Genomic DNA, 27,484 nt, shown 5'->3' on the forward strand with positions numbered 1-27,484 from the left:
TAAAAAGTATCTAAATAATTGAGAAAAGGACTATCATTTTAGTAAAATCATAAATACACTAATTTTTCTTCCATAAAAGGAGAGATTCATCCACACAACCTGAAGTAACAGTTAATAACGAAGTTATTAATCACTATTAATTATTTACAATAATTTTCTTACTTTTTCCTTTCTTTTTTTAAACAGGATGCAGAGGGTAATTGAAATAGAAAGTTGACCAGACTTCTCTTTTTCATGAAAATGTGCTTAGACTTTTTCTCAAAGGCCTTTATTTGTAAAATTATTATCTATTGGTGAAAGTTGCTTACATTTTCTAGTTTTCACATTACCAATTTGCCTAGGATTAACAATTAAATAGACTTCATAACAAACTACACAATAGATATATAATACTCTTCAAAATCAAAGTATTTTGATGAATTTAATTTGCTCAACAGTAACCTTGAATTCTACATCTGAAGAATTTCAAAGCTGTTGAAAGATGCGGCTCTTTGGCACTCTCAGGCAGAGCTATGAATTATAGTACAATTTCCATCTTCAGTCTAACTTCAAAAAGCTTTCAACATGGCCATGCATGTTTTTGTAGACAGACCTTGACTTTTTTTGTCATTGCTGTTTTCTTCTGTGAATTACATAGCATGACTAAAGACAATTTATAATCATCAATGAAATAGCCTTGACATTTGAGAGTACTGAGAAAGGAAACAACAGCAAGGAGGCCACAGAGTCCCACGCCAGAGAATCCAATGTTCTAAAGTTCTCAACATTCTTTTGGTGCTTATTCTGTGTGCATTCAGACAAAATACAGTTTGATGAAAATGGCGTGCAATATGATTATCCATTTGTGGAATAAAATGATTCATGTTTTCCACCATTCCCTCTTGCAATCACAAACTAGTAACTAATTAATAAATCAGAATTTTAGAATTAAAAGCCTGTAAGACAGAAGAAACTTTTGAGATGAAAAATCTAGGTTATTAAATTAATGAGTTAACTTTATGAATCAGAATTTCAGAGAAAACTCTGTAAGAACTAGAGAGACTTCTGGGAAGCCTCAGGATTAACATCCATCATAATAAAATAACAGAAACATTGATGTTCTCTGTCAAGTCAGTCCATTTCCCTTCCAGCCAAAGAAATAGGCTGAAATAATCTTGAATACATGATATAGTCATTTTCACTCAGCACAAGAATGATGAAAAAGGAATTTAGCATGGAACCATCAAATATGTAGTTTAAATGTATTGCATGTTGGATTTTGTAATCTATTCTGAGTGTAACTAATGCTCTTTATTTCAAAACAAAAACATTCAGAACATAAAAACTCGACAATTTCAAATGAAAGTGTGGAAATATAAAATGTATTAGATTTTACAAATCGTGGGCTATAAGATAATGAGATTTCAACATTCTTACAAACACTAGGAGTCTGAAAATGTTTTCAGGACATGTTAAAAGCTTAAAATAGCTGTGCTAAATGTTTATTTATTTATTTACTTATTTTGCTCAAAGCGAGAATAGAATTGATCAAAATGGATGTTTTTATTCTATATTATCCTTGTTATTAAACATTTCACACTTACTTGTCTTGGATATCTTAAAAAATATGTTTCAAAAGGGAAACAGCACATTTGCAAGCATAATGGATCTCAATGAAATGTTCTGATTATGTATATGTGAAAGATGTTTGATGATGGCAGGCTCAAGGAATATAAACCAAGTTTTTAAAGAAACTAAATTTTATTGCTAATAAAATTTCAGTTATATTTATTTAACCGAGATTGAATGTCATCAGTTTCTCACTAACGTGACATTCATATTTTCTTTATTTGAGCTTGATGCATAATTTTAATTATCAAAATAACCCTGTGCTATTGGTACCAGTATTATTCCCATTTTATTGATGAAGAAATGGGTTTAGAGATTAAATAATTAGCCAAAAGTCACACAACGGTAAATAACCAACGCTTTCTAGTACATTTTTGCAATTGCTATTTATACCTGAATTCACATAAAACTTCACATTTTGTATTATTAATTTTGGCTAAAAGTAGTATTTTGCTATATTTTAAATCTAGTTACTTTTACATAAGACTTTATTGCTGTAGCTGTTACACAGGCATATATTTTGTATGAGTAGTTGGAGAAAAGCAGCACTTTGCTTTTTCTAAATTCAGGTCTGTGTTACCTATGCTACTCTGGTCAAATATTTGGCTAACATATTGGTTCAAAAATTTTACAACTTGTTAATTTCAGTTGGTTCTCTAAATATCTGTGTCAGAAAGATATACAAAGCTATGTTTTCCATTATGTCATAAAATTGTCTATTGATAAAAAATGTCTCATCATTCTCTTCTATTTAATTGATAATCTAAAATCTTATTAAACTATGTATATGTTTGGGCCACTAAAATTCTATAAAACAAATTTGTGCACAGCATAGGACAGTAGAGTGGACTCTTTGAATCATAACTGGATGAATAAATTCGATGTTATTCTCCCTGTAGGATGTGGGTGGCTTGGACAAAGATGGTGATAGTGGAGATAAAGAAAAATGATCGCATGATATACTTAGAGTTGGAATGACAGATTTGCAGGTGGATTATGTGAGAGCTTATACAGCAGAGGGAGAAATGAAAGATCACTTCTTATTTTCAGTTAGATTAACTGAAAAGGTGATATCATCGAGATGGGGAAATTAACAGGTGATCAAGATACTAGGGGAGGAAAGTAATGAAAACGGTTCATCTGGGCACCTTAGTCTAATGCCAGGTGAGAAAGCTAAGTGGAAACACCAAGGGGGCAGTTGAATAAAGGAGCCTAGAGCTCAGAAAAGAGATTTGGGTGGAATTATATTTCAATTCAATGAAATGGATGAGGTGCTCTGGGAGAAATTATGGATATTAAAGACGAGAAAGCTAAGACCGTGCCCTGCATTTAGACAACATTAGAGCTACTCTAAAGAATGAGGTATCCAAAGGAGATGGGTAAGGAATGGCTAGTGAGCAAACAAAAACCAGAGAAGTGGGGTTTCCTAAAAACTAACAGAAGAAGGTGTTTGATAAAAGGGGAAGTAGTACATAGTGCATCAAAACGATGTCAGAGCGAAACGATAAACAGAAAATGCCCATTAGATTTCATGATGTGGAGATAAATGAACTACAAAGAACACTTTTACCACAGATGAAATCTGAAGTCAGGCTGGAGTGTGCTGCTCAGTGGGCAGAGGTGCAGATGGATGGATGGTGTGGGTCTGCCTACATCTCTTGAGTTTTGTAGAAGACAGCAAAGAAATGTGACAAAGCTAAAAGGGGCAATAGATTTTTTTAATAGAAGATACTGGAGCCAGTTTGTATGTTGATGAGAAAGTAAACAGAAAAAAAATTGACTAAGAGAGAGAGGAAACATGAGGAATAAATCCAATGAGGGGGTGGTTAGCAAGGTTAGAAGATGACAAAAAGGTGTGAACTTTAAGAAGCAACCGCACATGGGTGGGGAGTCTGCCATTCCCCTAAATTCCCGTAACATTTTTCTCATATATAATCATACCCAGTATTAAAGTCCAGTTACAAACTTTTAAAAATTTGTAGATGAACATTTTCTAGGTTTTCTGTTATTTTTATATTTTTAACCTCTAAGTTTAATCAAAGACCTCTTCTAGTTAGAGATGTCTTTTTTTTTTTTTTTTTTACTATACTAAGTTTTCGTTACAATATCCTCTTCTCGTTGTTATCCAGACCCTGTTTCAGAAGCTTTCCTGTATTCTGGGCATATAATATCACTGTATTGAAACCAGCTGACAAAGTCCTCAGTCCCCATGGTCAGTTCTCTGGACAGCAACCCATCTCAAAACATATCCTACTAGTGGCTGAACCCATGACCTACTTTAATTGCCTGCTTCTCATACTTGCGCCTTTATTTTAAAGCTCCAAGTTTCATCATAGTGTCAATCCTTTAGGACGAAAGCTCACTAGGCCAGACCTTCATTCCTGGAACATTCTCTCTTTCCCAAAGCAATATCAGCAAAGCCATTAACATATCTGTAACTCCACTAAATTAAAATTATTCCAGCATGTGATGTTATTTGCAAGATAAAAATTATCTCTTGGAATAGTTATTGCCCCAGGGCTCAGTCCTCAGGGATGTACAATAAACAAAAATATGTATTGGTCTCTGCACTCCCCTAAATATCCTTTCAGATACAACTGTTTTTTATTCTAGAAAGGTGTATCAGGGCTGTTTTGGGCACTGAGTAAACCAGAACTTCATGCAAATATAAAGACAAACATTAATAAATAGAAGACTTGATTTTGTTACCCTCATAATGAGTACTTGACACTTTCAAACACAGTCATTCTATGGGAATTCAACCTTAATACATAAATGAAATTGGAATCATTTCAAGAAAGGTTCATCTAGTGCGTATTATGGGCAATGCAAAAAGCAATATAGTAACTTCTTGGAAGATATAAATCTAGAAGGAGATAGTGCGTCCTCTATTAAAATTATCATTTTTGGAGAACTTCCAAAATGCTAGGCATATTTACATAAACTATCTCATTTAATTTCCAACAGATTTTTGGAGATATGAGTGTGTGTAGCAATAGGGTCCTCCTGGCTTAATCTGACCTATGACAATATAGGTTAGGAATTGGAAAACTATCAGGAATCTGTTTTCATGTATGCATTTGCTGAAAGCCAATAGACTGTTTCCTAAAAAAGGAGAAATACATAGACAAGAGTTCATGGGGACACTGAGGAGATGAGAAAAAGGTAAGAAATGTCTCCTTAAACTCAGACAAAGGTGTTTCTACCCTCACTGAGGGAAGTATTTAATAAATAAGAATGAGTTCTTTTCTGCAAAAACTTCGTGACACATGGAGTATGAGAGCTAGCTTCAAAGCCCTAGTGATTAAAAACTTGTAGGAGTGGTATTTTCGTCACTGGGTTTTATGGGTTTTTAAAAATATATTGTAGAGATCTGCTCCTATCGGATGTACATGGCATGCAAATATTTTCTCCTGTTCTGTAGGTTGCCTTTCACTCTGCTGATTGTTCGCTTAGCTGTGCAGAAACATTTTCGTTTTGCCTAGTCCCACTTGTTTATTTTTGTTTTTGTTGCCTGTGCTTTTGGTGTCATATCCATAAAATCATTGCCAAGAACAATGTCATGAAGCTTTTCCTGTTTTAGTCTCGGAGTTTTACAGTTTCATGTCTTATGTTTAAGATTTTCAACTAGACAAGTGTTGGCAAGGATATGAAAAAATTGTAATACTTACACATTGTTGGTGGGAATATGAAATGGTGCAGCTGATACCATTGTGATTAACCTAGCTATTAATAACAGCAAAGGAGCAAAGGGGAAGGCCAAATATTATAGGCATGTCATTTGGGCAGCTTTGCCAGGAAGCTAAAGCTTTACAGTCCCCAGGGAGCCACGGGTCTATTCCCCACAGATCCCTGGGGGAAGGGACTGGACAGTAGGGAAGATAGACACATGCACAGTAAAGTTGTGGTGATGCTGGAAAGGTGCTTCTGTCAGTCACACTTGGGAAGAGGTCACTGGCCAGAATAGGTGTGGCCACTGCAAGGGTGTGAAATTAGGGATACTTAAAAGTCCCTAAACAGAGGAACTTGCTCTCTTGGTTCCTCCTGGCATGTTGTGCTTGACTCTTGGCTTCCCTTCATTCGCCACACACAATGAATGAATGAATAATGAACTACAAGTAGCCTAATACTGAACTGGACCCAGATGCAACATATAACAGGAACTCTGGACACTGGCTTTGATTTCAGCTTTGCTGAATCCCCAGCTACACTTCTTCCAGGACTGGACTAACGGAAATGGGACTTTGGAAACCCAGGGATGTAATTCTACACAAATAAAAATTATTCATCCTCCCATGTCAGTCTGAGAAAATTCTTTTTCTCAAGATATTGTAAGGACACCACCCCCAGCACTCAGTGGGGAAAGGGGTACCCCACTTCCACCAATAACACAACCACTATACAAGCAGTGTGGAGGTTCCTAAAAAAAAAAATTACAAGTAGAACTGCCACGAAGTCCAGTAATCCCACTTCTGAGTATGTATCCAAAAGGGCTGAAATTGGGATCTTAAAGAGATAATAGCACAACCATGTTTATTGTAGTCTTATCCACAACAGACAAGATGTGGAAAAAAACCCAAATGCCCATCAACGGATGAATGGATAAAGACAATGTGGTATATACCTGCAACAGAATACCATTCAGCCCTAAAGTAGGAAATTCTATGATATGAAAATATGGATGAAACTTGAGGACATTATGCTAAGTAAAATAAGCCAGATACAGAAAGACACATAATTGATGATTCCATTTATATGAGGTCTCTAAAATAGTCAAATCAATAAAATCAAAGATTGGATTGGTGGCCACCAGGGACTGGGGATAGGGAAAAATGAGGAATTACTAAATCAATAGGCATAAAGTTTCAGTTTCAATTAAGTAAGATAATTAAGCTCTGGAGATCTGCTGTACAGCATTGTACCTGTAGTCAACAATAATGTATTGTACATTTAAGCTTTGTTAAGAGGGCACATCTCATGTTACATGTTTTTAACATAAAAAATTTTTTGAAAAAAGAAAAACATTTTAGTATTTCGTTCACAGTGGATTTTTTGCATTAACTCCGATTTTTAAAAATTGTTTTAAAATATTAGTTATCTAGCATTAAAGATAACACTCTAGGGTTGCAAACAATCATTCTGTCTACTTCTGCATGGATCCCACTATGACTCTAGCTTAAAAATTCTGTTGTTTGGGATGCCTGGGTAACAACATGCTGAGCAGAACAGTATTCTGCTATTGGAAAAAGAGCAGCAAATAGAGCACAATATGAGAGCTGACCAATGTTCAATGGGCTAGGTGAATAGTCCATTGTACATCGGTCATGGGACTTGTGTCAACCTGCTTGTTATCACCTTAGTCAAATCTTGGGGTTTCTAGAAAATACTTTCCTTGGTAGAGAAACAGTGCTCACAGTAGCATAGAAAAGCAATTACTGAGCATCTTACACAGACAATTATGTTGGTGGAGACTATAGAGTTGTTAAAGAGAAAAATACAGGCCCACTCTTGCTAAAAGTCCATAATGCCAAAACTAGATTTGATACCTGATCTAATTGCAGTTTCAATCTCTCCCAGAAATATAATCTTAATCAACTAGTCTGAATTTGCTGGTCAAGTACCAGTAATATGTCACTTGGGCCCTCTCCGTCCCCCAATAGAAAGAAGAGGTAATCTGCACAATAAAGACCTTTGACATTCTCTTACTCCCCACTCCGAAGAAGATGTCCTGATCTAAAAATAATCCTTTCTTTTCTTTTGTTAAAAGCTCCCTTGCCCCAAGCTTCTCTCTATAAAAACCTTCCATTTTGCACAACCCCTGGAGAACCCTTCTAATTGCTAGATGAGATACTTCCTAATTCATGAATCCCTTTCTTATAGCCACTCAGATCTTCAGATTTATTTGGTTGAAATTTTTTAACAGAAACAAGAGTTTTGAAATGAAATTGATATTCAACAGTCTATTACTATTTTTCCAAAGTCTCATCGCTAATTAGTGGCCAAGCCAAAATTTGAAATAGTTTTGTATAACTCTAAGCCTAGTGTTCTGTAACCATGGCTGTGGAACTACATTTTCAGAAAAGAATGTGTGTAGTTCAAAGGAATATTTTATTATCTCTCCAGTAAAGTTGAAAATAATGTTTATAGTAAAAACAGACATCTCAATACTACAACTAATTTTTCATAAAAAATTACATATAGGCTACTGTTTGTTATGCATTATAATACACTACAGTTTTCTTAGTAATGCACAAGCTATGGCTCTTATCCTTAAAAAGTTTATACTTTAATGCTGAAAAAAGTGGAGAAAGTAAAATTATACAGTGAGTACATACTTAAATAGGAATATATACTGGAAACTAGAGAGCCATATAAAACAGACAACAAACCCTAGATCAGTAAATCAAAGACAAGAGGAAATAAGGGAGAAAGGGGAGAGAATTCTAGGCAGAGATTATCAAAAGGTCTGAAGATGAAGGAAAAAATATTATCTTCAGAAAACATCAAGTAGTTTACAATGTTTTGGGCTTAGATAATAGCTGCTAAGGAGATCTTGAAATAGAAAGTAGAAAAGACAATGTCAACATATGAACGTCCAAACATTTAGAGAATTTTTATGAGCTTATTTGAACCAAATTGACAACATATGCCAGAGGAAGGTCTCAAATGCTCCTGAGAATAACAGTTTTGCAGCTTCTTTTATGCATTTAAATTGAAGGGATATAAGGAACTTTACTTGGAGGTGGAGGAAAGCAAGGCAGGGATTGGATTATAGGATACTTGACAACATTAGGTGCTCTCCTGTGGGGGGTTATGCTTATTTCAAAGGCGTGTTAACCTAGATTCACAAAAACAGTGGAGAGAGCCTGCTTAAGGCAAAGATAAACCTTTTATTAAAAAGTGATATGCCTGGGATATGACTACCTACCATGACCTGCCCAGTTAGGAATTTAGGATCAGATCATCTTGTGAGGTTTTCCATAGAACCCTCTTTTTCATCCACAGTAAGATGAGGCCAGTTCATGAAGCTACTGGTAAACATTTGTGATAAAAGAAGAGTCACTGAAGTTTTTTTTTTCATCAATGCACTTTTTTAAAATCATTTTTCAATTACAGTTGACATATATTATTATATTAGTTTCAAGTGTACATCTTAGTGATTAGACATTGTATAACCTACTAAGTGATCATCCTGATCAATCTTGTACCCATCCGACATCATACATTTATTAAAGTATCATTGACTATATTCTCTATGCTTACTTTACATTCCCATGACTGTTCTGTAACAACCAATTTATACTCTTAATCCCTTCATCTTTTTCACCCATTACCCAAAACTCCTCTCCCATCTGGCAACCATCAAAATATTCTCTGTATCTATAATATTCTCTGTATCTCTGTTTCTGTGCTGTTTTTTGGCTTATTTTTATTTTATTTTTATTTTTTAGATTCAATTGTTAATAGATATGTATTTATTGCCATTTTATTGTCCATATTTTTTATCTATTTTTTCTTCTTCTTCTTAAAAAAGACCCTTTAACATTTCATATAGTAGTAGTTTGGTGGTGATGGACTCCTTCAGCTTTTTCTTGTCTGGGAAGCTCTTTATCAGTCCTTCCATTCTAAATGATAGCTTTGTTGGGTAGAGTAATCTTGTTGTAGGTCCTTGCTTTTCATCACTTTGAATATTTCTTACCACTCCCTTCTGGTCTGCAAAGTTTCTATTGCGAAATCAGCTAATAGTCGTATGGGAGCTCCCCTGTAGATAACTAACAGCTTTTCTCTTGCTGCTTTTAAGATTCTCTCTTTATCTTTAACCTTTTGCATTTTAAATATAATGTGTCTTGGTGTGGGCCTCTTTGGGGTTCATCCTGCTTGGGACACTCTACTTTTCCTGGACTTGTATGTTGATTCCTTTCACCAGGTAAGGGAAATTTTCCATCATTATTTTTTCAAATAGGTTTTCAATTTCTCGTTCTCTCTGTTCTCCTTCTGGTACCGCCATGATGCGAATTGTAAGGACAGAAAAGGCCTCTCTTTTTCTTTGCTGTGGCCTGTCCAAAATTTATGAGAAGCATCTGGTAATTAAACCCCAAGATTGTTGGCTCCTCTGTTCAAACTGAGGTACAAGATAAGCTACTCTCAAGGTTGCATTCTTGCAATCCCTCCTCCCTGCTGTTTTCACAACTCAGGGATAATTCGCACCAAGGAGTCTTTAGTTAGTAGAAAGTTCCCTCCCCCCTCCCTTTTAGACAAGTCTCTTTTGAGCTCTTTATAACTTTAGCTCTAAGCATGTTTTAGAGGCTTGGGAAACATACTGATAAGACACCTCCCTAGGACATCTGCTGAACTATCTCCTGGAAAATGAACAAACTAACTTACCAAGACAACCCCCATGGTATCTTCTTAACTTCAACACAATCTCCCTCCCTTCCTTGTCCCTTAGCAACAGCAACTGCTTAAAAGTCCAAGCCACTCTTTGTTCCTTGCCTTGTATTGACTAGCAATACTTGGCCCTTTCCTCCCTTGGGAAGTAAAATAAACTTCCTCTCTACATCTCTTCTTTTAGTTGTGAATGCTTTCACAGCCCGCATCACCAGCCAAACCCTAACACGATTGTTGGTAGGCTTGAAGTTGGGCCAGAGGCTCCTTACGCTATCCTCATATTTTTGTTTTGTTTTTTCTTTTTGCTAATCTGAATGGGTGCTTTTTGCGTCCTTATACTCCAACACACTGATTTGATTCTCAGCTTCATCTACTCTACTGTTGATTCCCTTTAAGTTACTCTCATTTCAGTTAGTGTAGCCTTCACTTCTGACTGGTATTGTTTATGGTTCCTATGTCCTTTTACATGACGTTGAAGTTCTCACTAAGTTTCTTGAAGGTTTCAGTAAGTTCCCTGAACATCATTATAACCATTATTTTCAACTTTGGAGCTGTTAGTTTGCTTGCCTCCATTTCATTCAGTTCTTTTTCTGGAGATTTCTCTTGTTTTAATGGGAGGCCTGGTGTGGGGCTGAAAACCCTTGCTCCTCAGGGGGTACCTCTGCAGCTGAGATATCCCTCCTGATTTTTATCCACCACACATGGATGTAGGACCATCCAGTTCTGCATCTCCACCCCACCTTACCAGTCTTGATGTGGCTTCTTCTTTAAATCCCTAGTTGTATGACTTCCATTCAGCTAGATTTCAGGAGGTTCTGAATGATGGTTGTTCTGTATTTCAGTTGTAATTTTGATGTGGTTGTGGGAGGATTTGAGTACTTTTAATAAAATGCAAGCCAAGTTATAGAACAGTTAGTAAAATCCTTAAATTCAAAAACTCTCTGTGACACTGTACTTTGGCACCAGCTGATGCCAGTAATCAACTCTAACTTACACATCAATGAGGATGATTCTCGGTGCTCTGCATAGCTAGACTTTTTAGAATACTGGTAGCAATTTCAGGAATCTGCCAATGATTTAACAATGTTTTCATTAGTTCAATCCCAGATTACTGAGGCAACAGATTGGTCTTGAAAAATATAGAGATTCACCATCCACCTCTCCACTTTCTAAGTTACAAATACCTGTCCATTCCTATTTCTCCCTCCTTTCCTGAGAGGGGAACAAAAAAAAGAAAGAAATATACCCAGCCTCATTTAGATCTAAATTTGCATTATCCCAGGATATCATCATGTCTTACTTTAGGGGTTCTATTGTACTATAATGTAACCTTAGCTTTAATAGAAATAATATAGAGATCTGGAAGATCATTAGATAATATTAAAAATTGTCAAAAATGAAAACAATATTATTGGCTAGGTTATTAATGAATAAATATTTTGCTTCTTCTATTTTTCAATATAAGGAAAAAATAGGGATTATTCCCCAGGATAACTAACAATTTAAAGCCCATGTTTATTTGTTTCTACTCTGTTGTTTTATAAGCTCTTGCCAATGGCATTTATAAGTATGCATAAACAAAAAGACAAAGACACCATAAATTTGCCTGAGTTTTTTCTATTAAATTGGTTTCCCACAATTTGGGGGTAAATCAATTTTGTACTGTGGCTCCTTTACATCTATCTTAATGATGAGGAAAGGCTGACAAAAATCTTAAAAGAAAGTAGCAGTAAAAAATTGATTGTTTCCCTACATAGAAGTGTTGCAAAAAAATAAATTAAAATATGCAAGTTCTTGATTCCAAAAGGGCAATTCAACCAAAGGTAGAAACTATGAGAGACTAATAGATCACTCTGATGATCTATTAAATCCATTCATTTCTACATTAAGACAGAACACTGCTTCCCTACTTTTTTTTACTCCCTCACTTTTTAATCACTAAAAATTCAGCTTTTTCATATCCAGAACCTACACCAAATTATAATTTAGAATAGTGTTTATCTTTATACATTGTAATCAAAATAATTTAAGTATGTTTTTATGGTTCACATATTTACAATTGTTTGTGGTGCAATAAACAGAAATAATGCAATTCCATGAAATGAATAGGATAGATGAAATAATAAAATACATAATACCAGTGCCTATTAATTTAACACATATAAACACAAAATTTTAAATATTATTACTTTTAAAGCAACATTTCATAATGTGATTTGGGCAAAGTGATTTTAAATACACACACACAGATGGTGGCCAAAAGTAGGTTTACAGTTGTTTGTATGGAAAAAGACATGCAGGTTTTGATTATTATAATAGCTTTATTGTCACTCGGTTTGGTCTACTTACAACTGTAAAACTACTTTTGCCCACCCCTGTATATATAATTAAAGCTAAATCAGAGCTAACTTATCCTGATTGACACTCAATATCATTCAACTTCAATAGAAAAATTTTCACCTTCTAATTTGAAGCTGAAGCTAAAAACAGCTCCTCAAATATTTTAATTACTGGCCAATTTCTAGACATCTGTACTAAGCCTCCACAGTAACAAGCCGATGCTAATAACCCATACCTAAAGATCCTACTTATTAAAATACAAATTAGGCACCCCTTATGTTTATACATGTGTAAGTACAACTAATATTGCAAGCTTAGTTGGAAAGGAAAGTGCTGTAGTTAACCAACCATTGCAATACAATCAAATGAGATTTCAAATGCAATTGGAAAAGATCAGTTCTGTAGAAGTAGTAGCAATTATTTCATGCGTAACAATTTGTTTTCCAAGCTCTTTTTCCCTTCTGCAACCTGTCCTTAAAAAAATAATTTGTCCATCATATATGACATAAAATGTTACCTTTAATACCAGCAAGTTGCATGGAGACCTGAAAAGCAGCTGGCAGACATAGCTTATTTACAAATATTGGTTTGAACTCGTAAATGCATGACCGCATAAATCTTAATCCATTTAGAGTGTACGCCCTTTGTTCCTCAATTGTACATTCAACTGGGAATTGAGCTGAGGGAGAGCGTGAATTACATGACCCCTTTCTTGTTGCCAGCATTTTAGTACTTTGCTTTTTGTTCTTGAGCATGAGCCTTCTCTACATTACAGAGTAGGGGATGTTAATCAACATTTTGCCTAAGTAATATTAATAAAACTTGCCTACTTATACTTGAGGGAAGAATCAGAATATTATATTTCTTTTTGAAATGTTAATGTACCTCTAAGGAAATTATTCCTGCCTTCTCAATCATCTTAGTGTTAAATTATTAAAGAATGGCATTAAAGAAATATTGCACTGATTCAAATAGTTAAATACTTCAAAAGATAAAAGTCTTATAAAGCTTAAAAGAAGAAACTTTTTAAATATTGTGGCATTTAACTTCAAATTAAACATTTTTAAGTGTTTAGTTAAGATATTGATAAAATCTGCAATTGTTTTGTGTGCTCTCACAAAATAAGGGGAGATTTAATGTTGATGATTTCTAATTTCCAACCACAGCCATGCACAAATTTTAATTTGATTTGTACAAATGGCCATGAAGGAGTTGCTTAACCTTACTATATATATAAACTGAAGCATCATCTAGTTTATCAACAAAACAAAACAAAAAAGGAATCAGAAGACAAGTGTGTCTGACTTTTGCACTGTTTACGTATTTGATTCTGAAGGTTAGGCAATCTTCATTCAGGTCCTGTTCTTCAAATATGAAACCACCACTATCTGACCCTTCTATCATCTGTGGTATTTCAAAGGGAAGGGCTGTTGTAAAGACTATATGTATGACTGACATAGTAAGATATGGAAAATAGCAATTCTCAGTGTGCGAACTGTGACAGATATGTGTCCCCTGAATATCGTCCACAGTCCTTCAAGAAGGACTCAGGAAGTGAGTTGACAGGACTCTAAAGCAGCCTAATTTGTTTCTCCTTTAACAGTCTCTTTTAATGTTAATCAATATGTTCATATGTCCCAAATAAATCGTGAAGTAATCTAGGGGGAAATTAAGAACAGAATTTGTTCAAGAATTCCCTCACACTGTGACTACTATTTGCTAAGAACCCTTAACATTTACTGGGCAAACAATTTCTTTTCTATTTTACCATATAAAACTTAGGAATGGCTTTTGTGTCCTTGTGGGACTAATTTGTCCTCTTGCATAAATTTTCCTAGCAGTGCTTTTGTTTGCATACAGGCATTGAGAAAGTAGATAATAGCAGTTACATTTCAAGGTAATTTTTTCCACATTTTGGCATCTGACAAACAAGAATACAGCTTCAGATTGCTGGTGCATCATAATTTAATTGGCTTCTTTTTTCTGTCTTAGCAATACATAACCGATAGAGTGCCTTACAAATAATGATGGCTTAGATTCAATAAAATATGGTAATAGCTAACACACATTGAAAGTCTTGGTGATATCTACACTGGTCACCCATTACTTTCCTAAGGAGAAATAAATCAATGCCAAAATGTTAATTTAGTGTTAACCAGCTGATATCAAAGAGTTAACAATATATCTGAGAAAAGAAACTTTACATCTATAAAGCACTAACGCAGTAATTGAATAAAACAACACGATGACATAAAAGGCATTACTGTGTCTCTACTTGCCAAGTTATTTTTTATGACACTATTCCTTAGAAAACGAAAAACAACACACAAACTAATAAGTGACTGTGAAATATTATCAAATTCCTTCAATTCAAAGGAAAGTTTTTTGAAAACAATGGAATATATATGTAAAAGAAGCTGATCTGGATTAACTTGATTTTAGGATTCTCAGAATTACTTGTGATTTAAACTAAAACGGCATCAATTTAACTACAGCAATCCTAGGCAGAATATATGGTTTAATTCACATCTATTTTGCCTTTACATTGGATTTTACTATGCCACCTAAGTTGGGGGAGAAACATTAGTTAATTAAAAGGATACTTATTTGGATAAATTAGTTTGGCTGCTTTTTTGTCTATTCAAGAAACAAAAAAGTCAACTTTCCTTTTTTTCTAAAAGTAACTACACTGTAAAATCTTCATTGGATCAGCTTACAATTTGCCCTCAATCAATACTCAAAGGTTATCTTTTTAATTTAGCCACCAATTTTTTTTCTTTATATATTATGGATGACAAATTGATCTTTTTTAACCTATGACAAACAATTGTGCACCAAGCCAGAATCTACATCATGCCAACAAATCAAACAATATAATCAATTTAGGGACAGAATCAAACCAATGGTAATCAAATAGAGTCTCCATTTAAACAGAGAGTTTGAGAAATTAGTGTACTTTCCTTTCCTATACAATATAATCACACAAACACAAAGTAAACGTGCTAATTACTGAACCTTAATTTAGTGTTCTGTTGAAGCACAACTTTCTTAACCTTCAAACTTGAGTCTTTAGTTTTGTAAAACATTAAAAGACAACTGAACAGTACATTCAATCTGTCACTCATACTCTGTTCCTATTTTACCATCTTCAAAATGAATAGTCTGGAATTTTTCTGTAATCAGAAACTAAAAAAAAAAAAATTCAATATAAGTAAAAATTCAAATATGTAACAGAAATATTTTAACTGGTTATTAAAGATAGACTTTTTTCACTGTGTCCCTTGGCTGTAAAAAGACAGACAGACAGGCAGACAGATAGATAGAGAGATAGGACTCATCACAAGAATAATTTCTCCTATTTGTATAATTAGCACAATGATTCTTGGAGCACAAAATAAGTTTATCAAAAAATACATGGAAAAGAGAATATCAGTTGGCATTTCTAAAAGTAGACTGAAGTAGATGATAGATTACTTCTAGCTAACTTGGAGAAAATTAAATTTTAAGGGGTTTAATACATTTATTCTCACTTTAATCACATTGCCCACCATCAAGGGCATTATAATATGCACATCGCTTCTCACAAACTCAAAGTTTTTAAATGCAACTTGTTTTTCAACTAGTATGTTCATAATATCTACAAAGTTTATTCATATAATGTAATTTAATGTTATTTTTACTGTAATTAATTTTATAAATACTTTTGGGTATGGAAAAACATTTCAATGAACTCTTTTTATTTTTTAGTATGGGACATAAGTAGGAACATTATTAATAACTTAATTCGCCCTGATTACCCAAAAGCAATTTTTTTAAAGCAACTAACAATAGCTGGGTTTTGGTCCTATCATACCATAAAATTTCACCACTAAAATATTTTAATGCAATCATAACTATACAAATACAACTTGTCATCTATTTAAATCAAGTGGTAAAAAAGGGTCCTTACTGCAAAATCTTCCCTCCACTGGTGGGCTGCTTGAACTTTCTCCGCTTCCAAAGCCAGGCGCTGAAAAAAACACACAAAACAATAAATCTTAGAATTCAAATGACCACATGAATACGTAATTATTACATAAAGTCTTTGAGTTTTCAAATCAATTATAAGGACAAAAAAACAGTAGCGACTCCTTATTTATGATGCATAAATTCAAAATAATTTGGTAATCTAACCTATTAAAGTTGATATAGAGTATATATATTTACTTTTAAGTAAATATAACATACTACTCTTGAATACCATTAAGTTTATTACCTCTGCCATCATTGACAGTAGAGTACTCTTCAAGTGCTTTGTATTAAAGACTAACATTTCAGTTTTTAGAAAAAGCTGTAATCAGTAGAATATATTAATCTTGGTAGATTGTTGTTAGTACATACCTTTGTAGCATATATTTTTATATAAGCGGAAAGGAAATGACATTGAGAAATTGTTAAATATATGCTAAGTGCTGCAATAGGCGCATTGTTAATAGCATATTTAGTTGTATGTTTTGTTTTACCAAAGGCCACAAAAATGTAATAATTTCCACCTTGCTGAAGAACATTCTTAATGGTTCTTTCAGAGATAATCATGAATAGTAGCAAGCTGTCACAATCTACACACCTGAAAATGGCTTTCTTTACCTTCACCCTTGTATACTAAATGAGTTAGAGAATTGTAGACTGACTTATTTCCCTAGACTAGAGATAAATTGTCTATTCTGTCTGCTAATCACTTTTTGTAGATTCCTTTTTCCCCCTTCTCTGGTGGGTAGGTTTTTCTCTTTGTATTTCCCAGTGTTACTACTATGTTCTCCATTTAGTAAGCTTTTACAAGAGACAGGAACATTTAGTAATTAAGAACAAAGATACGAATCCAGGCTACCTTGGTTTAAATACCAATCCTGCTGCATACTAGCTGTGCAAATTTGGGAAAGTTGTTTCTTCTCCTGTTTTCTCATGTGAATAATGTGAGATCTGCCTCATGGATGTTAGAAGGATTAAATGAGTTATATATACAGTGCTTGGTAAGCCTAACAGCTACCTAGCTCTGAAGAGTACTTAGGATTCCATTTGCACTCCGTGTTCATGTGAGAAAGTAGCTCAGGGTGTACATATGTGGCCTTTCCCCCACAAACAGAAGACAGTGGCAGAAACAGGACAAATATAACATTAAGTATAATAATTGTTAACGTAATATACTCATTTACTAAGAGCTAAATGATCAGGTTAGGTTTTTTAAAAAGTGTAAATCTCATAGCGGTTCATTGGTTCACGTGTTTAATCTTTCACAGTGAACTATGCTTCCCTGTGTGCTCTTCCTAGCCAAGTCCAGAAAACACTGGATAATAGAAACAACCTTTAGAGCAGTTTTTACATCAGTGTATTGACTTCTATCCCCTGCTATTTAATATAATCTATTCCTTTTTCTAAACTATTATGTAGGTATTATCCATGACTACAAAATATTGCCTAATGGGAGATCTCAATTTAAGAGTCCCTAAGCTGAATTAAAAGGAAAATTGCCCAGTAATCTTAACTAACAAAGGTTTCGGCTATCAGCTACCAGGCAGAAATGGAGTATAATAGGAGCTAGTAAGCATTAGAAATTGTACCACAGAGAGTACCCACAAAATAGTTCTTTTCTCCTACAAACACAAAGAACTAAACAGAGCAAGGCTAAAAGAGTGCACAGGTTTCAGTCATGTTACATCACACTACTCTTGGAAACTCACACTCAGTGTGAAAATGAAGCAAAAAAGTGAATAAAATAGCAAATGAAATGAAAATGGAAGCAATTTCTTTATAAGAAAACTTCAGTGTGGAAAGATAAAGAAAGAAAATACAGCCAGGCTGGGCATGGCTCAGCGGTTGAACATCAACCTAGGATCCAGGAGATTGTGGTTTGATTCCCAGTCAGGGCACATGCCCGGGTTGCAGGCTCGATCTCCAGTCGGGGGCGTGCAGGAGGCAACCGATCAATGTCTCTCATCATTGATGTTTCTATCTCTCTCTCTCTCTCTCTCTCTCCCCCCCCTTCCTCTCTCTGAAATCAATAAAGATATATTTAAAAAAAAAAAAAAAGGACAGAATAAGAAAATGAACATGAAGGCAAAAATGTAATATAAGAACAGCTGAACATTCATATGTATGTGACAAACAATAAACTTAAGCATTTTGTGAACTTAAACAAAATACTGGATAAAATATCAGTAAGTTAAATATTTTTTAGATTAAAAAAATATTAGAACTCTAAAATGCCTTTACACCTTGGAGAAGAATAGTAAGATTTTTTTCCTTTCGCACTGCACAGAAGGATGGATGATCCACCCCCCCCACCACACACACACACACACACACCCTGCAACAAACAAAACATGCTGGGGGATATGCAACCACAGGGACATACAGTTCTCAAGGCAAGAGCTCAAACTCTACCATGCTGTTCTCTACTCTAGAGAGCATGAGCAAGTACAACTTAACTGATCTGATCCAGAATCACATGGCTTATGATGTAAATATAATCAATGCTTAATAAGTCACACTGACAGTAACCATCACAGTTTATTTCTAGAAAGAAAATTAAGAGGAATGAACAATGGAACAAACTAGAAGACAATTCTCCTCAAGGGAGGAGAGTCCAAATCAGCTCTAATATATGTTTTTAAACACAAATTTTACAAAGTAAATGTCATTTGCTATAAGATTCAGAAATAGTTTTAGAAACTTAATGGCCTATAGTTATATATAAGAAGAAAAAAGTGACCCTGGCCTGTGCTGCTCAGTGGTTAGAGCGTTGGCCCATGCACCAAAGTGTAATGGGTTCAATTCCCGATCAAGGGCATGTACCTGGGTTGCAGGTTCTATCCCCCACCTGGTAGGGGCATGTGTGGGAGGCAAACAATTGATGTGTCTCTCTCACACCAATCCCCCCCTCTCTCTTCCTCCTCCCTCCTTCCCTTATGCAATCTCTAAAATTCAATGGAAAAAATATCCTCATTAACAAAAAAACAAACAAACAAAAAGAGGCCCTGGCAGGTGTGGAGTATCGTCCATACACCTATTCGACCCCAGGTCAGGACACATATGGGAGGCAACCAATGAATCTCAACACTCTCTCTCTCTCTCTCTCAACACTCTTTCTCTCTCAAGCTCTCTCCCTCCTTCCCTCTCTCTCAATCTCTCCTTCTCTCTCTCCCCTACTCTCCTCCTTCCTCTCATTCTCCCTTCCCCTCTCTCTAAAAATCAATGAAAATGTCTGAGGATTAAAAAAAAAAAAAAAAACAAGAAAGAAAGAAAAAATATATTTTCAAAAGGTTGGTCTGAAGCTCTAAAGTTGCTAGCTTGGAAATCTAAAAATATAGTCATGAAATGCACTACTGTTATCTTCTCTGTTCATAAAGAAATTAATAAAACACTTTTTAATCCAGTAAATTTCATGATAAAGCATAATACTGAACTTTAGATGCTTAAATAGTCTATCTTAGGGACTAAAACAAGTAATTGCTGCTAGTGCTCTTTCTTGTAGCAAAAGACCAGCTAATCATGACTTAATAGAAAACTGACATGTCTTCTGGACACTTTAAGTCCTTAATTAATTTCTATTCTGGTCGTGACATATTTTTTTAAAGCCAGTGATTGACCATTAAATGCCACGGGCAAATGTGTTAAAACTGATAAAATTTCTACCTAATAAAATGTAAAAATTTGCTTGGTAGAGTATTCCTGTTTCCATAGTTGGCTATATAAGTATAGTCAGTAACAATTTATTTCAGAAAAAAGAAAATGTGTTTTTCTCATTTAATTTATAGTAATAGTATCAACATTAAAATCAGACCAAGCAGGAGATAGAAACAAAGAACCCAGCTCAGCATAAATACCTATGACAGAAAACTAAAACTTAATTCTGCTCATATTAAGATATGCCAAATTCATTAAATGGCTTTATTATAAATAAAACAGCACATGTGTATATACAAATCCTTTGGGTATAAAACAATAAGTATACATACAATGTCACAGATGTATATACATCCCTACCTACCTATTGGTTTGAGCATTTTAAATAGAAAATCATTTTAATGACTTTTTTAGGACTCACAAGTTTAAGAAAATGGACTTGAACCTAAGCCTTTTGACTCCAAAGCTTTTGCTCATTCCACAAGAACGATTTTTAGTCTCCATTAAACCCATCAAAAGTGTTAACATTACTAGTCATTCACAGAATACATGAAGACAAAGTACTATGAAAACCAAAACACTGGTAGATAACTATTTCAAGTTATTGAAAAATTTCCCAGGAAATTTTTAGGAATTGCTAAAGACAAAAAAAAAAACAAAACCACAAAAAACAGCACAAAAAACTATATGTCAGTTTTAGAATTTTCTTTACATTGGTCTTGTCCTCAAATCCTAAGAGACTACTGCTAATCAGAGAAAAAGCTTTTGATATGCAGTGATCTATAGGGAAGGGGAAAAAAACAGAAATAGAGAATGGGAAAGGTTTTATCAGATCAGAGAAAGATCAGCTCCCTTGAAGGCCTATTCATTCTCAACCTTCACTTCTTGACATGTCTTTATCTCTTCCACTAGCATTGAATTCTGTCAGGTGATATGAAAGTCTAATCAAAGCACTACAATTATACAATGTATAAAGAAATAATTCTATCATTCTTCCTTAACAATACATAAACGTATTTTCTCTTGGAAAGAGACTATTTTCCAAACCTGTATATAATAATGTACTTCTTAGACTGTAGGTTAATTGCGGATGAAAGATAAAAGGAGTTTTCTGAAATATTTAACTATAAAAATTTTTCTTTTGATTTCTTTGAAAGGAAACCTTCAGGGTTCATGTGACAGATCAGTTAAACTCCAATAATGTTGATACTCATATTAATTAAGAATTGACTTGAAAACATCGCTCATAGAACAATTTCATTGGCTAGTGTATGTCAAGACTTTTCTTTCTAATAAAGAGGTAAATAGAGCTCCACAATACACTAATCCAGGTAAAATATGCAGGTATTAAGTGATTAATGCTCAAATAACTAACACCCAATAAGGAATAACAAGTCATTGTACTGTGTTTATTTTGACAATTTTTTATCACTCTAATAAATTTTGCCTATCTCCATCCCAATGTTCTTAACATAGCAAAGAAATCAGGATAATCAATTGAATGGTCCGACAATGCAGATTGAAAATGACAGATTTAGTTGAATAACAGACTTATGGGTTTTAAAGAAAAATGTATAGGTACAATCAGTTATTTTGGAGCCACAGCATAATGAGCATGCACTTTTAAATCAGATAGGTCTGGTTCCCAATTCTGGGGCTTCCATTCACTAACTATGAAATTTTAGGTAATGAATTTAACATTTTTCTGCAACTAAGAAAAAATAACTACTTTATATATTTTATATTTGGTATGCTAAACATCTAGTACATTATAAACTCAATAAAGTTTTGTTTCCATTTGAACCTTACAAATGTAACTTCATGGAATAGGTTATGTTAGAATTATAATCACTGATGACCACTTCAACATACGTATATATGAGTGAAGAAGTGAAAACATCTTAATGGTCCCTATATTTTAATTGTATGTTGCCCAACTGAAAATCTCTTGTATGTGGACCCATATGGTGGTCCCAAAGCATAAACAATTCAAGGAATGTGAGTTTAATATAGTAGTCAATAAAATGAGTTCAATTTTATTTTATTTTACTTTTACCATAAATGAAATGAGAAAGGAGAATAAATCATTATTAAATATGAAAAACAGTGAAAAGCATAAAAGCAAATAGTCTGAAACCCATGGCTCAGAACTCATCTTTATTTTTTTATATTTGCTGTAATAACTATTTATGGACAAAATAAAGTATTACAAATAACCTTGAAGCTAACCTTATTTACCTCCTTTAACCAATTTCTCTACCCATAGCAATCACTATAATGAATTAGTCTATATTCTTTGGCATTGCTTGACATGTATTTTTTTAAGTGTGCAAATGTTATCTGATGTCAATACTGTTGATTCTTCTAATAGGTTGCACGTAGGTAGAATGCCAAAAAGAAACTCCATCAGCTTTTTCTTTGTTTGGAGGAAGGAGCGCTCATTTATCTAAGGAGAAATCCATAATCCTTGCAAGTAATGGTTTAGGTTGAACAAGAGAATCAATTAATGTCATGGAGTTTTGAGAAATGGTTTGCTCAGGGTTTTGGCAAGTAAAGATAAGGTACTTGGAAGAGGGAAGAACTCTCAAGGAAACAACAAAGCTGAAGCCATATCTAAAACCCTTTTTTAGCACCAAAACACTAAGCATTTATTGTATCTTTATCATCAGAACATAGCAACAAGCCTTATTTGTAAATAGTCCTACCTATTCTCTCTCTCCACCCAGAGACTATCATTCTTCCTGCACAGGCATTACATGTGCAGTTTGAAAGATGCTAAATCAACACTTAAGCAAGGCAACTTATCCAAAGACATTTTGATCCCCTCCCACTGTGGTGCTATGGGTTAGCAAGCCCACTCTTACAAAGATGACTAAACACTGTTTTTATGTTTTACTTATGCCTAAAATATGTTTTTGCCGACTTTCGGCTTTTGTTTAATAACATGAAACATGAGCACATAATTACAATCATTAAATTTCTTTTCTTTTCAAATTCATTTTTGTTTTTCCAGTAGGGCAATCTTAAATTGACTCCAAGACACAAAAAACATTTTTAATAAAATTTTGTTTTAATTTAGAAAAATATAGTTCAATGATTTGAGAAATTCTACCAAGTCCTGATAAAAAAGCTTAGAACCAGTCTATTTGAGTTTATTAAGGAGAAAAAAAGGAGTCTGCCTTCTTGACTACTGATTCTTAAGAGAAACAGAACAAGCTACATAATATATAATTTTTAATATATACATTGATTTAGGTTATTTGTAAATACACTGACCAAATAGAATAAAGTATATAGTCTAGTTATTTATGTGCATTCCAATATTTTAACATTTCTGCAAATACTGGAATTATTACAAAAAAGAGAATTATCAAAATTAATACTAAAATATTAATTTTTTATTATACTAATCCAAATCACAATAAATCTCACACTGCAGAAGGGGTGATGTAAGGCTACAGATTAATTCTTTTTGATAGCCTATCATTTTCTTGCAATTCATTTCATTCCAGGTTATATGAAATGAAAATTTCATAATATAAATGCAATTTTCCTTCTGCAAGCTTTAAGGGAGTATAACATATGCCAAACATATAAATAAAAGTTGCTGAAATCAAGCCAGTCATCATTTATTCTTCTATTTGTAGCCCAGTGAAAAATAAACCTTTTGGAATGTGTTTTCTGGATTGTGTTGTATAGATTTCAGCCCTGGATCAGCAATATTCACAAAATGCTTTTGAAATTAATCACAAAGCTTCAAGTCTAATCTTCAGAGATGTAATTAGCCCCAAATAAATTGGCAGACTCTTGGAATACAGAAGCCAGGGTAAAGGAAATGTCATCTGGTAAGAATAGTAAAATTCCTTTCAGCGATAGTAAATGTAAATAATATATAACCAGTAATTATCATTACCCTTTTTTGACTCAATAGCACAAAACAATAAAAGATTGTTCAAATAAATATAATTTTCACATCAGCTTTATTCTTTGACAAGTCTAAAGACCAGATGAGCTTGTTCAACATACCTAGACCTCTTAAAAACCCACTCAACCCCATCTCCATTCAAAGATTCTGATTCTATACCTGGGGTCATTCCCCAAAATCTGTATGTTTAATAGAGTACACCTTTTCCTTAGACTAACCTTTGTAAACACTCTTCTAGAGGGCAATATTTTAGCTATATTAGACATCTGGGTTTAATTACTCTTTGAGAAGCACTGTTCTAAGTAGAAGCACAATTTCATGGAAGTCAACGAAAATAACCTACTGCCCTTTACTAGACCCATAACCTTACACTATAATGACACCCATTATGCTATACTCAATTTTTTTTCTTCCCCCCCCCCCCCAACTCTCTGGTTTTCTGGCTCTTTTCTCTCACTGTCTTTCGCCACCCCTTCTTCCCTCTCTCTCTCAATAAAAAACTAAATGGGAGTTTCTTAGGTACAAGAAGCAGTACTTTCATGTCTGTATACCTCACACACTTTACACAATGTAGCAGAGAGCAGGCACTCAATTAATTTGTGTGCAAATGTAGAAATAATCATTTCCAAGTATTTTTAAGGTTTTCTCTCAGTTGTATCAAGATTTATAACTAGGTTCACTATATCATCATTATTCATTATAATGAAACTTTGAGAGGCCACAAAAATTGTCTTCCTACATGACAAGCAGATTGCTAGATTAATATATCAGCCCTCAATTTGTAAAAATTGCTGGATTAATTCATCACCACATGATCCTTAAAATTTAGTAGAATTTGCTGGGGATGTGGCAGAGATCCAAGCTAATCCATATAATCCCACTCTAGAATTCTAGAATTAATTTATAATCAGTCACCTTGTTCTCTAAATGTTGAATACTAATGTGGACTCAGAAACTTGGGAAGGGATCAGTGTGGAGAAGGAAGAGAGTTTGGTCAGTGGAGAGGAAAAGAAGAAAAAAGACAGTTCCTAAAACTAGTCTAGCCCTTAACCCTATTAATAATCAGCTCTAGGGTCCCACATAGTTAAGCTACAACATTAACTACTTACATTAGGGGATAACATATTTAGTAAATGCAAAGAGCATCTCTTCAGCTAAGAACTGAATTCCATTGAACATGTCATGCTAATTTCAAAGGCCTTCAATCACTTTGCCAGCCAACAAATTGTCTATGAGTAAATCAAATACCAAACCTAAGTCATCCTAACTTGGTCATTTTACATCACTATATGACTTCACAGTTACACATAACAACTGTGAACAACGAAAACAGCATAATACAGTGCAAACAGCTCTACCACTTAATAGGTTTGTGACCAGTAGCAAGTGAAATAACACCCTTTAACCTCAGTGTTCTCAAATATAAAGCAAGGGGCCCTGGCCAGGTGGCTCAGCTGGTTGGAGCATTGTCTCCTACACCAAAAATGTTCTGTGAGTTAGATTCCCAGTCAGGGCACATACCTAGGTTGTGGGTTCAATTCCCGGATGGAGCCTGCTGGGGAAGCAAGCAACTAATTGATGTTTTTCTCTCTCTCTCTCCCTTTCTCTCTCTCTAATATCAATAAATATATCCTAAGGTGAGGATTAATTAAAAAAAAACACAAAAAAACACCAAGGATCAATATAGTGCATATATGGTGTTATATTGCAAAGTTTATATAGGATGTTTGTAAAGTCCTCAGTAAATGGAAGCTGTCACAATAAAAACTGAAAGACAGATGAGTGACTTAAATAACAAAGTTAATAAACTGAAAATCTTGAAATTGTTACCACCAAGAATTATTATATACTCTTCCTCAGGAAAATAAAAAGCCATTCCAAATTTTTTCTGGAATACAGTTATTGAACAGGGAATAACTTTGCTGAGACTTAAATATCTTAACTGTTTTGACCGTTTTCTCTGAATTTGTGCTACTTCCAAAGGCCATGTTGGGAGACCATTGTCCACAGGTCTCTCACATTTCAGCATGTCATGTGAACAGAGCCAGGGAGAGCCTGTGCTCCTGACTATCTTTGCAAGAAGAGCAAACAGCCTGGGAAGACAGGTAGCATGTTTCCCTCCAGATTTATGTGTTGCTCAGGAAAACAAAAATAATCTGTGGGGCGAAAGTTGGGCAGGTTTACTGGAAGGCTGCACTTAAAAGATGAGGTTTCCCCAGTTCGTGTTTCCTGGGCTGTGACACAAATTCATGGCATACACAATGTCCACTTGCACTACTCCTAATGGCCCCCATTGGACTTGAGGGTCAGGAGGAACTGATGGTAACACAATACGAAGGTGCCTGCTGTGTCGGGATCACAAAGCCCATTGTGTCTGACTCAGGGAGTCTCCTGAACCTTTGAAACTGTGGTGAGCTGGCTTGTTAGCTTGCAAGAAGGGTAAAATCTCAGACCCTTGATACTTCTTGAAGCATAATATCTAGTTGAGTCTGCTTCCATAAAAATATTCACTGATCCATCTCCATAGTTTCAAACCCTTGACATCATTTATTGAACTGATACATTTATTTTGTCTTCAGTTCTTTACTGAGCATGCATTTTGCACCCTGTTGAAGCCTCAGTATGTCTAGAACAGTGCTTTTCAAAGTGTGTTCAGATCAGCCCGAGTGGCATCACCTGGGAACTGGTTAGACATGCACATTCTCAGAACCCACTCTACACTGATTTAATCAGAAAGTCTTGGGTGAGCCTCATCAATCTGTGTTTTAACAAGACTTCCCAGTGATTCTAATGTGCACTAAAGTTTGAGAAGCACTACTCTAAAATAAAAATCAGAGCCTTGTTCAGACAGAAGATTTATATTACCTTAACATCAGGCTCTTATAGCTATGGGAAATAAAATAACAAATGGTTCTAAAGCCTTTTTAAAAAAATTAAAAGAAACCTGGAAAATCAGACACACTGGAGATGAAAGGGTTAGGAAGAAGTCTCCAATCAGACTGATAGTAATTCAGAAGTTTAATCATGATTTAGAGTCTTACTTTTACTGATTTTATAGTTTATGAGCTTTGTTCCTAAGACAATTAATTTTAAAACTAAAATAATAATGAGAAAAAATGAAATTTGCCTTTTTGACAAAATATGTAAAATGACTGTGTGTGACAGAATACAATGTATATAGAAACTATAGAAATGTTATTGAATCCTCAATAAAATATCCTACAAATAATTAATTAGAATTAATAAAAATGCAATGTAGAATTACCTAAATTTATCTTCTCATTATTTTTCCTTTCTGAAATATATTATTGAAACACACTGCTTTATATTTATAATTTTATAATTCTCACCTTCCTTTCTTCCTCTCTTTCTTGGATATGGGATACTAAGTGGTCTCAAACTTGCTTAGTTCTTTTGAGCTCACTACTCATAATTTGCAGGAATTTATGTAGGCTTCAGGTTTCATTTTGTTTTTAATATGTTGGTTGTCAAATAGAGCATAAAGCACAAAAGCTTATGCAAGGTAGAAGAGGAAATTTTGCTGTACTTGTAAGGAAATAA

The 27,484-nt window shown here is 34.3% G+C and overlaps 1 protein-coding gene across 4 annotated transcripts in view; it reads right to left on the reverse strand.

Annotated features, from left to right (window-relative positions):
* The window catches only part of CACNA2D1 (calcium voltage-gated channel auxiliary subunit alpha2delta 1), a 453,232-nt gene that overhangs the window by 193,976 nt on the left and 231,772 nt on the right, over positions 1-27,484 (reverse strand). For all 4 annotated transcript variants that reach the window (XM_081147533.1, XM_081147532.1, XM_081147531.1 and 1 more), the window contains exon 4: positions 16,286-16,345. In XM_081147533.1, coding sequence (XP_081003659.1) covers positions 16,286-16,345 — 60 coding nt within the window. The remainder of the gene's footprint in view (positions 1-16,285; positions 16,346-27,484) is intronic.

The sequence above is a fragment of the Miniopterus schreibersii genome (genome assembly GCF_964146895.1).
Source record: "Miniopterus schreibersii genome assembly, chromosome: 9".
NCBI lineage: Eukaryota > Metazoa > Chordata > Mammalia > Chiroptera > Miniopteridae > Miniopterus > Miniopterus schreibersii.